Source organism: Anarhichas minor, unplaced genomic scaffold, assembly GCF_050575085.1.
Source record: "Anarhichas minor isolate MPS153535 unplaced genomic scaffold, ASM5057508v1 ptg000003l, whole genome shotgun sequence".
Taxonomy (NCBI): Eukaryota; Metazoa; Chordata; class Actinopteri; order Perciformes; family Anarhichadidae; genus Anarhichas; species Anarhichas minor.
The window spans coordinates 18128825-18144411 of record NW_027466449.1 but is presented as its reverse complement, the minus strand read 5'-3'; the positions used below and the strand labels follow the sequence as shown (position 1 = coordinate 18144411).

Genomic DNA, 15587 nt, shown 5'->3' with positions numbered 1-15587 from the left:
GTGGTGATTGACAACGGGATCGAGGTGGGCGATAACTTCTTCCCCGTGTACCCTCTCTGCACACCGGCTGTGAAGGTAACAGTGTCCAACGTCCCACCGTTCATCAGAGATGAAGACATAACCAGAGAACTATCGAGACACAGGAGGATAGTGTCTGGGGTGAAGAAGGTGTCTTCTGGGTGCAGGTCTCCTCTCCTGAAGCACGTGGTGTCTCACAGGAGACAGCTGCGCTTGATCCCGAATAACAGGAGCAAGGGGCTCAACCTAGTGTTCAATGTGAGAGTAGACGACTTTGACTACATGATCTATGCAACAACTGATGACTTTAAATGTTTCAGCTGTGGAAAAGTGGGTCATCAGAGCAGAACGTGTCCTGAGAAAAACAGCTCTCATAAGCACCGGAACCAGAACCAGAACCAGATGGGTACTGAAGAGGGCAGAGGGGACAAGCAAGACGGACAGGACGGGCCAGATGGGGTCCAACAGAGCAGGGAGGAGGGGACGAGCGGGTTAAAGGAGGTGAGGGTGGAGGAAACAAGTGAGACACAGGAGGTTAGGGTGGAGGAAATAAGTGAGACACAGGAGGTTAGGGTGGAGGAAACAAGTGAGACACAGGAGGTTAGGGTGGAGGAAACAAGTGAGACACAGGAGGTGGTGAAGGACGGGGCAAGTGAGGTCCAGCAGGTGAGGGAGTGTGCTGGAGGACAGGTGGAGACAGGTAGGGAGGTGGACATGGAAGCAGACGAGGAGCAGCTCAAAGCCCCTCAGCTGAAGAGGAAACAGAGAGGAGACAGCGGAAGCTCACAGGCAAAGAAAGCTGCAACTAAAGAAAGTGGAGGAGCGGCAGAGTGTGAGTCCAGTCTGGAGGAAGACTCTGAGTCCAGTATGGAAGAGGACTCTAAATCAAGTTGGGAGGACTCTGAGTCCAGTCAGGAGGAGGGCGCTGCTGCTGACAGTGAGCCCTCTAAACGCGGTGCTGGCAGCTGTAGGAGCTCTAGAGACTACAGCGTGGAGATAATAAAGGAGTATCTGAGGAGGAGTAAGAATGTGAGAGGAGCCAAAGTGGAGGACTACCTCTCTGACAAAGAGAAGCTCTCCAGCTCTGCCAGAGCTCACATGAGAAGCAAGGACAGAGGAGGTCTCACTCAGCAGGAAGGCTTCAGACTAAAGAAGATAGTTCACAAAGTGGACAAAGAACTGAACAAAGATGGAGCTCAGTGAGAGTCAGATCTGACAATCAAAGACACATTTGTTTGTTGGACTTTATTTGGTTAACTGTTTAAAATGATAAAGAAAGATGTTGTTCAACCAAAATAAAGGTTTTCTAAAAATCCAAAAAAAAAAAAAAATCACACTCACACTCACACACACACACAGAAACCTAATTACTCATTTCAACCTCCTTAATATCGCACACCTGTCTCGTAAAATGCATCTATCAGCTGTTTTTAATTCATATTGTCGTCCTCTTTGTTTAGACGAGATCTTTTTAAAAGGTGAGCACTGGATTTATTTAGTTTCTCTCTATAATTTCACTTGTGTTCATTTTACACTTAAACTCTTATTAAGAGGCGGCAGGTAAAACTGGGAGACGTTCATTAACTTCATACAAAGACAGAAGAGAGCCTTCTAAAAATATCTTAGTCTCCTTGTAGTGTGAAGACTGACGGGCTCCACAGCATCTCGCCCCTTCTTCTAAACACTCTCGCCCCCACACTTTGGATTACTCTTACTCTCTCTCTCTCTCTCTCTCTCTCTCTCTCTCTCTCTCTCTCTCTCTCTCTCTCTCTCTCTCTCTCTCTCTCTCTCTCTCTCTCTCTCTCTCTCTCTCTCTCTCTCTCTCTCTCTCTCTTCTCTCTCTCTCTCTCTCTCTCTCTCTCTCTCTCTCTCTCTCTCTCTCTCTCTCTCTCTCTCTCTCTCTCTCTCTCTCTCTCTCACACTCACACTCACACTCACACACACACACACACACACACACACACACACACACACACAGACATTTAGCACCTCGGTGCTTCTCACGATTGATGCTCACTGTGGAAATGAGATTTCAATAACCTGACACTCTTGTGGTTTTTTTTTTTGTTCACCCACAGTTTCAACCGACTCCCACAAACATTCACTTTGTGCAAATAGTACGGTTTACTTTGTTGCTCTGTGTGTCTCCACACTTTTAAATGTCCTTTATGAATCTATTGTACTCTGATCCAACTTGTGTCCCTCAGGTGGCAATCCTAGTCCCGTTCAGGAACCGACACGAACACCTGCCCATTCTCCTGAGACACCTGGTGCCGGTGCTGACAAGACAGAGACTCCAGTTTGCCTTTTATTTCATAGAGCAGGTATGATGCACACACCTTTTCACAGTCAGTGGGGACTGACAGACTCGTCTGAGTAAAGTACAAACAGTTGCAGGAAGTGAGTCTGGCTGAACAGAAGCTTTTGCATAACAACCTACAAAAATAGTCTCTTTTTTTTCTTCCTTTAACAAAAGGGGGGCACGGAGCCATTCAACCGAGCCATGTTGTTCAATGTGGGCTACAAGGAGGCTATGAAGGACCTGGACTGGGACTGTCTGGTCTTCCACGATGTGGACCACCTCATGGAGAACGACAGGAACTACTACGGCTGCACGGACATGCCCCGGCACTTTGCGGTTAAACTCGACAAGTATTCCTACATGTGAGTCCTTAATTCCTTCTCCTCTGGGCTTATACAGTGAATGTACCGGTATTCCCTTACTTGATACGGGTTTAATACGTGTAATTGTCCCTCCAAGGCTTCCGTATAATGAGTTCTTCGGCGGTGTCAGTGGCCTGACGGTGAAGCAGTTCAAAAAGATTAATGGATTTCCTAATGCATTCTGGGGCTGGGGAGGAGAGGACGATGACCTCTGGAACAGGTGAGGGGGAACGTGTACACACACACACACACACACACACACACACACAGAGAGAGAGAAAGCTCGGTATCATTGACATTAGGCATGCTTAAGAGATCACTTGGCAAATAGCCGGCTTTTATATTTGTTTTTGTGTTGTTAGTTTCCTCCATTTGTCTTTGCCACACAGCGATGTTGTCGTCGTCCCCCCCACACACACACACACACACACACACACACAGACACACACACACACACACACACACACACACAGCTCACAGGCAGCTGTTCACAATCAGGGCTCAGTATCAACCGCCAATTATGACCGATTGTTATGCCTCCGTGCCGCCGGCAGCCATTATGTTTTTAGGTTGTCCGTTTGGTCCGTTCCTGTTAATGCGGTATCTCAGAAACGCCTCGAGGGAATTTCTTTTGAGGTTGAACCAGGCGGCAACCTCCGTCTTCTTATGAGTGAAGCCGACGCTTCATGTGTTAAAGCTGCATTCTCTCTAATGTCCATCAGGGGGCGACTCCTCTGGTTGTATAGAAGTCTATGAGAGAATGACTACTTCTCTCTTGATCTATTCCCTCAGTAAACAATGACAGTCATCACTGCAGTGCTCGTTCTGCCTGCCTGTGTACACTACGGACTAATGAGCATCTAATATGTTTGTGCAGGCTGCGGTACGCCAACTACACAGTAAGTAGACCACATGGAGAGCAGGGACGCTACATGTCAATTCATCATCACCATCGCGGGGAAGTCCAGTTCCTAGGAAGGTTAGTGTCTATGAGCGCACACACACGCACACACACACACACACACACACACACACAGTGGAGCCAGTCACATGCAAAGCCAGAGCAGTGACTTTGAGAGCGTTTCTACTCCTTTAAAGACTTTGCATGTGATTTGCTTGTTTGCTTCGGGGCTGAGTTCCAATCAGGCACTTTCTCTGCGCTCACTCAGCGTTACTTTAAAACAGCCCAAGGGAATTACATTTTTATTTCATGTGTTAATAACTACAAGCAAAAAAAAAAAAAAAAAACTACAGTACTACAAATAATTCCGCCTTTGGAAATCTTTTTATGAAGTTATCCCGATTAATCTTCTGTATTCATGCCAACAACGCTGCAGGGATCAATTCCATGAAAAAAAAACCACTTTGTTTGAACTACAGATGATGACTCATCTATGTCAGACAGTTTAAACATCTATAACGTGATGACATCATTGCAACATGCCCGTCAATGTATCTTACAGGCTGGTCTTATGCAGCATTCGTAGCAATACCCACGAAAGGTAATGCAGTGCACCGTAATTCCTTCATATTGGAAATATAAAAGACCGCAAAAGCACACACGAGGTGGGCGGGTCCAACAAACGGGAGACGTCAACGTTGATATGTTGTCATGCAACTTGTGTACTTCAGTAACGGCACTTGTGGTTATTTTAACCCAAACAACAATCTTTTATTAAATCGAAGTAGTTTTGTTGCTTAAAACTGAGTGTCCTGTGAAGATGGAAGTTTATATCGGTACCCATGTAACGAGCAGAAATTGACACGCGTTGCAGCCTTTCGTAGAAAAACGCACGAAAAATGAAGAGTAGCTTTCTGCAGGAGATCATACGAACCGTCGTACGAGGACACGTCGATCGTCTCTCACCAGAACATTAAACTCTCTTTGTATTGCGCTGTGTTCTCCTCTCACGTCTGATTCGTCGGTTTGTTCCTGCAGGTACAGTCTGCTACGCCACTCCAAGGAGAGACAGAGAGTGGACGGTCTCAACAACCTGAACTACTCCCCCCTAGTGTCCAGGAGGCCTCTCTACACCAACATCACGGTCCGCCTGAGCAGAGAGATGGCGCCCGTGGCCGACTACTGACGGCGGAACAGCTGGACTGCAGAACCCCTGGGAATCAAAGTCCTCCGGGACGTCAGCCATATCTCACCAGTTGCAGCACTGCGCAGGACTTTTAGTTGATTGATTCTTTGCTTCGTTTCTTTTGTTTGTATGCAAAAAAAACAACAAAAAAAAAGGAGACTCAAATAAGTACGTTGGATAAATCATCAGAAATTAAGGATAAATGCTGCACTCGCTCGTGCCACACGGTCCATCACTCTCATCTGGGCGTATCTAGTTTTCAGTCTCCACATGCCTTTTGCACCATTTTGGCCTTCAGCATCCATTCATTCATTCTCTCATCCAGTCACAGATTAGCTCAGCCCGACACTTACGTGCTTGTTTATTAGAACACGCCACCACACACACACACACACACACACACATATTCAACCCATGCACACACACACTAGTTTGACTCACATGTGCTGACCTGGTCCCCGAGGCTCTGATTTTTTTATTTTTTTTTAGCTTTGCTCTTGCACTTCTTATTTTTCATAAATGCAGTCAAAGCATGTGAAAACATTTGCATGCACACACACGACACCGACGTGACGTTTAGCCGAGTGGACTCTCGCAGCTGGTTCTGCAGAAGGTTTACCAAAATCTACAAGTGAAGACGAGGAAGAAGAAAAAGTGATATAAAGAGTGAGTGTTTTCAGTCACGTATGCTGTTTGTGAAATCCTAACTTCAGAGAAAATAATACCTTCATCACCTCTTCACCAACTATGTTTTGTCCTGTGACCGTACCATTGAAGCAAAGACTGTGACGTTTGCATAGTTGCATCGGATGTTCTGGCCGTGTGTTGGGAGAGCCGACGCTCATCCTGTTAGCAATAAGCTGGAATCTCAGACGGCAGAACTTAGGCCCGACTTCCTCACTATACAGATGCAATAGCGCGGGTGCTAGCACGCTCTTATTGGACGACAGAGAAAAGAAGGAGCGACAGCGTATGCAAACTTCACAATCGACACGCCTTTGCCTAAGCAAACGCGGCGCCCTCTTTAGTGTGTGTGTCTGTGTGTGTGTGTGTGTGTGAGTGCATCAGCGAGGGAGAGCTATGCAAAAGGCCTGTTGTCAGTGTGAGGTCTTCGGGGTTTCCTCCAGGAGGCTTCAGCCCTGCAACTGTGACCGACTCGAATTCAGACCCGCGTGCAAGTCCAGGCCAGGAAGAGACCGACGGTTTTATTTTTAGATCCCACGTCCTCGATGTTTAATTACCTGGATTTTTTTTTTTGGAGAGAATTGGAGGGAGAGAATACTTGACTGCTGTCACTTGTGTTTACAGAAGCTTTTGCTTTATCTTTGTTTTTCTTCCCCTTCAGACCGTCTGGTGTTTGTAACACTGTTAGCCGGCCCTCCTCCACTGTGGGTGCTGTGAGAACTGTACCTGTTCAACAACCAATCTAAAGCTGCCTTCATTTAGATGTTGTCTTATCACACGGACACTTCTTTCTCTAGACGTGGGGTCGGGGACGAAGCAGATGTGAAGGCTTATTTTACACGATAAACCACCGATAGCGTTGTTAGCATCCGGCCGGTGAGTTTGTTTTGCGTAAAAGAATTAAATAAATCAAACCTCAAGAGTAGAATTTGCGGCCCGACACTGTGCAGCGACACAGACTAAACAGCACTCGAGCAGTTAAAAAATGTCCCCTCTCTGTGTGTGTTTGACAGTGTTGATTTTGAGTAAAATATCCCAATACTGTAAACGTAGTTCCTTTTCTTTTCTAACAGAGACGAGCAGACTGTCCTCTAGTCATCGCAGCTACTTTCATTTCACACAAATCGCCTTGTATGCATTTCTTAAGATGGAAATGAAATGAGAAGTAAAGAGGCTGGACCTCGTTTTATTTATTTGATCTTTTTAATGGATTCATTTGTTTTGCGGTTCCTGTGATGATGTAGTGGGCGACATACGACGGACTGTGTTAGATGCACTGAAACGTGTAGTTGTGTGTATTTTATGTGGACTGTGAGGTTCAGGTCTGTGTAAGCGGGGGAGACGTCCCATTTCGCTTGAGACGCAGATTTCTTTTCCTGACTTTTCGGAGACGAGTTGAGCTGCGATTGAAATGGAACTGGACCCCGGTGTGTGTGTGTGTGTGTGTGTTAATCTGCTGAAACAAGACAGCGTTGGAGGAGGCCATTTTGAGTGACGACCACAGGAAGAGCGAGACAGAATCAGAGAAATGCTACCGGTCGCCGGTGTTCCACTGGGCTCCTCCGTGATACTAATTGATAATCAATGGTGCTGACCTTTCCAGAGCTCCGTCTCAGTGGAGCCGGTTCCATCATGAACAGGCCGGCGTCGACGGGGCAGAAACATTCTGCCAGCCGGGGGATGAAGCTTATTTGTGTATTTACGGCCCTGGTTCATCGCCGCAAACGGACGCACGTGTTTACCGCCTCACCACTCCGCCTTCCACTGGGTCGGGGGGGACCCAGTGGAAGCCACGACCGGTAGCAGCTTTTGTGTTGAGTTTTCTTTTCCCTCGTGTGTTTGAGTGAAATGGCTTTTTAAAAAACAAAAAGCTCCTCCATCTAGATTTTGAGGTGTGTGTTTCTTTTCATTTTGTTTTTTTTTCATTTTGTCTCCCAGCACTGATGTGAAAATGATTCAAAGTAATCCGGTTGTGAACAACTCGCAGGTTCTTTTGACACTCACATGTTCTCTTTTATTTTATTATTTGTTTTAAATCATTGCTTTAAATTAAAAGCTAGATGGACATATAGCAAATAGTTTTTTTTCTTCGAGGTGAAGAATCCTCTATCCTCAGAGTCAGTATTAAGCTCAATACTCCGTAGAACGAGCAGTTTCACGAGCCGATCGTACCGCAAGCAGGCGGGTTTACTGACCACAAGACAGCTCTGACTCACATCTATATATATCTATATATATAGATATATAGATATAGATATATAGATATAGATATATAGATATATATAGATATATATAGATAGATACAGACCAAGCCTGCTGCTCACTAAAGGCCATAACCCACCTGCTCTGATCCATTCTGTACCAGTTTATATGAAGATCACCATTCTTTAGGCATCTGACAAGACTGGCAGCCTTAAAGCTTCTTAATTTATTGCAATGTTTTTTCACTCAAGTTGTTTTTTGTTGTTTGTTTTATAAGCAAAAAATATTTAAATTTAAAAGAAAAAAAGTGCATATCAAGAAAAATGATCATTGTAAATATTGTTGTGTGTAGTGTTTTAGAAATTCTATAAAGGTCTTAAATCACTACTGATGCTAGCATAAAGAACAAGGCTTTGGGGGGGGGGGGGGGGTCTGGCTGGAGGTTTATCTGGTGCCATTTAATAAGTGCTAGTGAAGCTTACGCAGCGACATCAATGTTTTTACATCACCGCTTCCTGTCACGGCTCCTCTTTAAAAAAAAATGGAAAATATCCTTTCCCCCATGAACTGTAGATTCCCCTCACAGAGTCTCCCGTTACGTAGTAACATGGCGTAGAGGAGATGCGTAGAGGAGACGCGTAGAGGAGACGCGTAGAGGAGACGCGTCGTGGCGCTCAGCGTCCTCGTTTGGGGGCAAACGCGTCGGTCAGAGTGAAGCACCGTCAGCCAAAAAACACCACATGCTCACAAAGCAAGGAAGGCACCCAAACCAGCGACGAAGTCCACTCGAAAAGAAATCCACAGATTCATTCTTTTTGTATGAAAGCTAACTATTTACAAAAGAAAAAGGAAAAAGGATAGAAATTGCTAAATTTAAAATATATATATATATATATATATATATATATATATATATATATATATATCTTCTCTGATTGTAAGGAGAGCGGTTCTCCTTGAATTGAAGCCATTTGAAGCCACTTGTCGAAACTTGATGTCAGCCTTATGTGGATCTGTTTGTGTATCGGCATATTATCTTTTGATTATTGAAATTTGTATGATGGAGATTTTTCTTTTATACCATCATTGTTATTGTCAAATTACACCAATAAAATGAAACTTGTAAAGATACGGTACCCCGGTCCCTGCCTGCTTCTTATCTGTGTTCAGGTCCACCAGGGCCGCTTCATTCCTACGTCAATATATTTTGCCAAACTGTTGTTTAGTCGTGATTATTTTCATACAGAACGAAAGTATTACGCGGCAAACTTTCCTGAGCTTTCATACCGCGAATAAAGGCATCAACCAATCACGTTGTGCTGAACGGGTTCCACCAAGGCGGCAACCTCTGGTTCTGCAGAGTGAAGCCAAAGCTTCATGTGTTAAACCTGCATTCTCTCTAGTGTCCACCAGGGGGCGACTCCTCTGGTTGTATAGAAGTCTATGAGAAAATGACTCTACTTCTCTCTTGATTTATTACCTCAGTAAACATTGTAAACATGAGTTTATGGTCTCAATCTCTAGTTTCAAGTCTTCTTCAATACAGCATGATGTTCATTTAGTACATTATGGTCCATTTAGAGTCAAACAGACCATAAAGCAGGGGATGCTTTAGGGCGGGGCTACACAGTGATTGACAGGTCTCTACCAGAGACGTATACAGCGTCTCTACGTCACTCCTCAGTCCTAATATGATCACTTCCTGTTCAATGTTCAAAAAAAACGTGATGGTGATGACCAAAACGCCGAACTCGAGGCTTCATAACATCAGTTCACAAACCTAATGAGAGACGTCACCACTACGTCCACTTCTTATACACAGAAACCTAATTACTCATTTCAACCTCGGCAAAAGCAGTGCCGACCAATTATGGGCCTTAATATCGCACACCTGTCTCGTAAAATGCATCTATCAGCTGTTTTTAATTCATATTGTCGTCCTCTTTGTTTAGACGAGATCTTTTTAAAAGGTGAGCACTGGATTTATTTAGTTTCTCTCTATAATTTCACTTGTGTTCATTTTACACTTAAACTCTTATTAAGAGGCGGCAGGTAAAACCGGGAGACGTTCATTAACTTCATACAAAGACAGAAGAGAGCCTTCTAAAAATATCTTAGTCTCCTTGTAGTGTGAAGACTGACGGGCTCCACAGCATCTCGCCCCTTCTTCTAAACACTCTCGCCCCCACACTTTGGATTATTGTCTGTTTTTGGCTCCAGACACCAGGCCTGTGTCGCCTCACACCCACCAACGCAACCCCAGCATCCCGGGAACAGACTCCTCTCTCTCTCTCTCTCTCTCTCTCTCTCAGACTTCTTTTAATAGTTCCCTGTTTCCACTCATATCACTCTTTGACAGTTTGCATCCGGAGCCCGAGACAAAGAAGACGCTTGTTTCTTTTGTCCGGCCCGTCACCCAGAAGAAGAAAAACAAAAAACAAGAGAGCCGAATGAGACGCTTTGACGAGAGGTCACTTCCCATTCTTTTTTAAATGAGAGCAGCTCTGGAGCCCCCCGTGGCATTCAGCACATTAACTCTGCATCTCCGCTGGTGAACAGAAGTGACAACTGATCATTTAATTATGCACTCAGGAGAAACGGGATATCTACAGTTTAAATGCAATCCCACACAAATGTGTGCATCACTTCCCACACTTGTGTTTTTCTGAAGCAAATCATGCAATTTGCTGCATTTATTTTAAAAATGTGCACCTCCGTTCATCCTCACTGAAAATGCCCCTACTCTCCTCCCCCGCGCTGTGTAACAGTAGTTGCAGTGTGTGTGTGTGTGTGTGTGTGTGTGTGTGTGTGTGTGTGAGAGAGAGAGAGGCTTGGCAGAGAAACAGACCCCGGCTGGAGTAGCCACATCTTAATGGAGTCTGGGAAACACAAGGCTTTGGTATGCTAACTCCTGTGTCACTTGGCTGTCAGACACTCTCTCACACACACACACACACACACACACACACACACACACACACACACACACACACACACACACACAGGGCAGCTCTTCAGACCTCGATAGCCGTCTCAGGGTGTGTGTGTGTGTACACAGCGCACGCAGACACACGCACCCGTTATTAATTCATCCACACGCCTTTTGCAAGCCGCCCGTGTGTCTCAGAGTGTCTTAAACTGGAATCTGCATCAGCAAATAGCTGGATAACTAAAGTTGTGGCCTTCAGTGGCTCAGAATGGTGTTGTACTCTTTATTCACGCTTCCTCTGTGCTCTCGTGTGTGTGTGTGTGTGTGTGTGTGTGTGTGTGTGTGTGTGTGTGTGCGTGCGTGCGTGCGTGTGTGTGTGTGACTCCTCTACACGCAGCCTCAGCACTGAGAAACGACCAGAGAAGAGACATGCCCTTTAGCTTTGCACAATTTGCAGCTTTGTGTGTGTCTCTCTATGCGATACATGTGCTGACATCGTGCATTAAAAAGGGCCCGTGCTCTCATTTCTGGTTAAATCTGACATTTGGGTAATAGAGAACAACAATGCCTTATGGGATGCTGCGTGTGCGTGTGCATGTGTGCGTGTACGTGTGTGTACATGTGCACAGGGGTAGGAAGAGTACTACAGTAAAAGTACTTTAAATACTCTGTGTTTACATCTTAGTGCTCAAACAGTCAAAGTTGATGGACAATGTTTTCCTCATGTTTAATATTTAATGTGAAGATGTCGGACATATTATCTGCACAGAGAATAGTTTTTGTTGATGCTGTTTACATTCCTTAAACGCTCTACAGGAATGTACTGTTTGTTTTATTGTGTTGAAAATGGGCTACAACTGCATCTCGTTGTGCATCCCTGTGGTGCATAATGACAATAAATGATCCTTGAATTTTACTAAAGTAAAAGTAGGACAGTTCAAATGTCATCCCGGGTAAATGTTACAGCGTTACCTTCAGTTAGAAGATGGAGAGGATGAAGATATGAAGATGATACGACTGTTAACATAACAGCTGCTAAATAGATTGCAAGTTACCTGGAACATCATCAGCAACAAGACCCCGTCTGTCCCAAAATCAACAGACGGGCACTCTGCAGTCTGTGCATTCAACTGATTATTAATGTATACAATATATATATATATACACACACACACACACACACACACACACACACACACACACACACACACACACACACACACACACACACACACGCGTGCGCGCAACACTAAGTGGCGAGGCCAGTTAAGTGTGTTGTTGTTGTTGTTGTTGTTGTTGTTACTCACCTTGTGTGAACTGGCACCCTCGGAGTGAAGTCACCACAGTCTGATCCCGGTTCAGCTTCTGTCCGGGTAAGAGCCACCAGTCCGCCCGGCCTCAAAGTCCCAGTTTATGCTCAGTATGTGATCCTTAATCTGATCGTGCTCGAGGCGCTATGACCCCGTGAACTCAGCACGTGAACGCAAACATTTATAACAGTAATCATTTCCGGAGTGAAGAGCGTCTCCTCTCTGGTGCTCTGCCCTCCTGCGGCCGTGAACGCACCTGCGACAGGTTCACTGGTTCACGTAAAACAGGAATGCCCAGTAACAACTGACTCTTTTTTTTTTTTTGCCCAGTAACTTAATTTGTTTATGGTGTTTTTTTTATTATATGTTATTATTATTTTTATTTTTATTATATAATGTTAGTACCAGGCGGCAACCTTCGGTTCTGCCGAGTGAAGACGATGCTTCATGTCTTAAAGCTGCATTCTCTCTACTGTCCACCAGGGGGCGACTCCTCTGGTTGTATAGAAGTCTATGAGAAAATGACTCTACTTCTCTCTTGATTTATTACCTCAGTAAACATTGTAAACATGAGTTTATGGTCTCAATCTCTAGTTTCAAGTCTTCTTCAATACAGCATGATGTTCATTTAGTACATTATGGTCCATTTAGAGTCAAACAGACCATAAAGCAGGGGATGCTTTAGGGCGGGGCTACACGGTGATTGACAGGTCGCTGTCGCTGCCAGAGCTGTATCCGGCGTCCCTACGTCACTCCTCTGCATTCCAAATTCCGTTCATTTATTTTCTACTTTTTACTCCCTGATTTGAACGTCTTCCAGGCTCTGTGTAGATTGGCAGCAAAAACAAATTCATTGTGTACTTTCCTTGATGCCTTTCCTAACAGGTCTTTTTTCATCGATGAGTCCTGATATTGACTCCCGTCCAGCACCAGCTGTGTATTGAGAAAGTAGAGAAGAAGTGAACGTGTGTTCTTGTACTCCAGAGCCCCTCAACTGCAATCAGTCATCTACTGGGACTGCAGCTGCTGATTCATTTCCTGTTTTGTACTTTCCATTTTCACAGTTCATCAGAACTTTTTCATGTGTTGTGACTTGTTTTTACTCTAGAACAGATGCAACTTGAAACGTAGCCAACACGTTACTTATCTGATAAATAGTAGGTCTACTTTACTGTGAGGAACCTTTAACTGGTTCTGAACCAGTCTCAGTCTAGTCCTGATCCTCTATCAGACCTCCATCAGTAAAGAGACCATCAGAGAGAAGATGGTCTGTTTCTATAGAGTTATTCTTAATGCTCGTCATCGGGGCCACCGGGTCGGATTCTGGTGAAACCACATGAAATCATGCAGGTTCACCAGAAACTGCTTCAGCTCAGACTCCAGCAGAGACCGGTCCACCGTGGACAGACCCAGATCCGGCTTCACCTGCAGCTTTGGACCTGCAGTCGGAGCTCCGGAGGGAGGAGGAGAGCTCAGCTCCCGGCAGCAGCGTCTCCTCCTCCTCCTCCTCCAGGAGCAGAGCTTCTCCTCTCTGGGAGCCAACACCGACACCACGCTGCTGGAGACCCAGGACGTATTGCTGGACCCGCTGGAGGGAAGGGAGGCAACGGGAGACCCAGAACCAGGACTGAGAGGGGCAGACTGTCAGACCCTGCTGCAGTAGAATGAGAGGTTTTCTAAAGGGACTCTGGTGCTCAGAAACACTACCATTTTACCAAACATCAACACAAAATAAACCTCACAGTAACTTTAAGTAGGCTACTGGATGTCACAAAAGAAACCTGTAACATTGCTCAGTATTACATAACTAATCATCACGGTCTCAGGTACGAGCACTACCCAGCATGCTCCCCCCTTCTGCTGCATCTTCCCAAAGTCACCAATGGGACAGTCCTTTTTTGTGTAATTCTGCTTCCCCAGAGGGGGGGGGGGCAGCAGAGCATCCCAGCTGCTGTCTGGCCCCGGGGAGGGGGGGGGGGGGGGGGGGGGGGGTTAACTTGAACTCCTGCCCTGTTGTAGCTTTACTGTTTGTGTTTTCTCCAGCTCTTGTTGTTGTGACTCGTGTCGGGATGCAGCCGAGGGACGAGGAAGCTTGTCACCACATCCGCTCTCCGGTTCTTCATCCTCCTCGACACCGATCTCTGTCTCAGTGTCCATCCTTTGCTGTCCTGCCCACTCTGACCCCTGTTCACATCCCTCCTCGTCCAGCCATACTCGTCTCTTCTTCTCTGCTCATTTCCTTTCCGTCTCTAAGGCCATCTCACTGCACTACAACCATCCTTCTTCAGCCCTTCTGTCCCAATGCAGCATCAGCATCGTATACCTCCAGCGTCCTTATTTTCTTGCCAGTAAGCCTCTCTGGTTTTCATCACGCTTTCTGATTGCTTCATCCTGTCCTGGTTACTGAAGAGATGTTGTCTTTATTAAAACTATGTGCTGATGCCGTGCAGAAGGCCTGCTGACTGCGCTGCAACTCGTGCAAGGTCAACTCGTTTCTATTTTACAGCTCATTTCACTCAGCGTCATTCCTTATCATTGAGTCTCACCCTTTACCTCCGACGCCACACACACACACACACACACACACACACACACACACACACACACACGATGACCTCACCTTATCATGTGACCGCTTCATGTGACTGCAGTCTTGTGAGCCGGTGTGCTTTGAGAAGTAGTCGTGTGCTGTTTCAATTATGTTCTGTGAAACCTGATGTTCTGTGAAACCTGCAGACGGTGCAACCCGACGACAAGCTCGGTCATAATTCAAAATCTAGTTTGTTGCACTAAAGCTACGATGACAAGATCTTGAGGGAAATGAATGCGATGCAACTTTTCTTTTTAAACTCCTTTCAGAAGTTCATTATTCTCATTTGTCAGCTGGGCTTCATCGTGGGAACCTGAGCAGGTGTAGTTGTTGATCAATGACTGTCCTGTGTGGCCAATAAAGGAGTTCACATTCATCAAATCAGTTTCCTTCTTCATCAACGTTGTGTGTTACAGGTTCTCTTATTTGCTGGTTCCAGAACCTGTCAGTGAAGGACAGAAACAGTCTGGGCAATTATTTTAAGATCTGTTCAAAGATTATTTGAGAAAAAAAAGATGGAGTTTTTTAAATCAAGGAGCATTTTAATTGCTGCCTTTAGGACGTCTACATGTTCTATCTGCCTTTAAATCATGAGAGCCATCGGATTCTTTTACCTCAACTCTAACTTGCCACTGCAGATGTTTTTACCCAGCGAAAAAAAAAAGTACTTTTTTGTATTTCAAATATACTGACATTTTCAATAGTACACTGCAAATATACTATCAAAGAATTGTACTTTCTGCAAATATATAAAAAGTATACAAAAGTCACGCTTTCACCTATTTACATTAAGTTGTTCCAATTTAGCACACAAAAATAGACTAAATACACTTCAAATTGTGCATAACTACTATTTAATCACAACTAAAATATATTAAGTATAAAATAAGTTGTTCCAAAATAGCACTCTTTAAGTATACTGATGATTAGTAGGGCTTCAAGTATACTCAAGTATGCTAAAATGAAATATACTTAGCATATTTATTTTTCACCTGGGTAATCATCACACTCACATATCTTATTTTGATATCATCACTATTTAAAAGGGTCGACCAGACTCCTCGGTTTCTGACTATTTGTGGGATTACATATTGTTTCTTTAC

General features: G+C 44.9%; 1 protein-coding gene across 1 annotated transcript in view; it reads left to right on the top strand.

The window, feature by feature from the left end:
• b4galt5 (UDP-Gal:betaGlcNAc beta 1,4- galactosyltransferase, polypeptide 5) overlaps positions 1-8791 on the top strand; it is a 33841-nt gene extending 25050 nt beyond the window's left edge. Inside the window, exons 5-9 of the mRNA XM_076101112.1 lie at positions 2226-2342; positions 2495-2682; positions 2780-2902; positions 3560-3661; positions 4622-8791. Of these exons, the coding sequence (XP_075957227.1) occupies positions 2226-2342; positions 2495-2682; positions 2780-2902; positions 3560-3661; positions 4622-4769 (678 nt within the window). The 3' untranslated portion in view covers positions 4770-8791. The remainder of the gene's footprint in view (positions 1-2225; positions 2343-2494; positions 2683-2779; positions 2903-3559; positions 3662-4621) is intronic.
• Positions 8792-15587: the final 6796 nt, after the last annotated feature.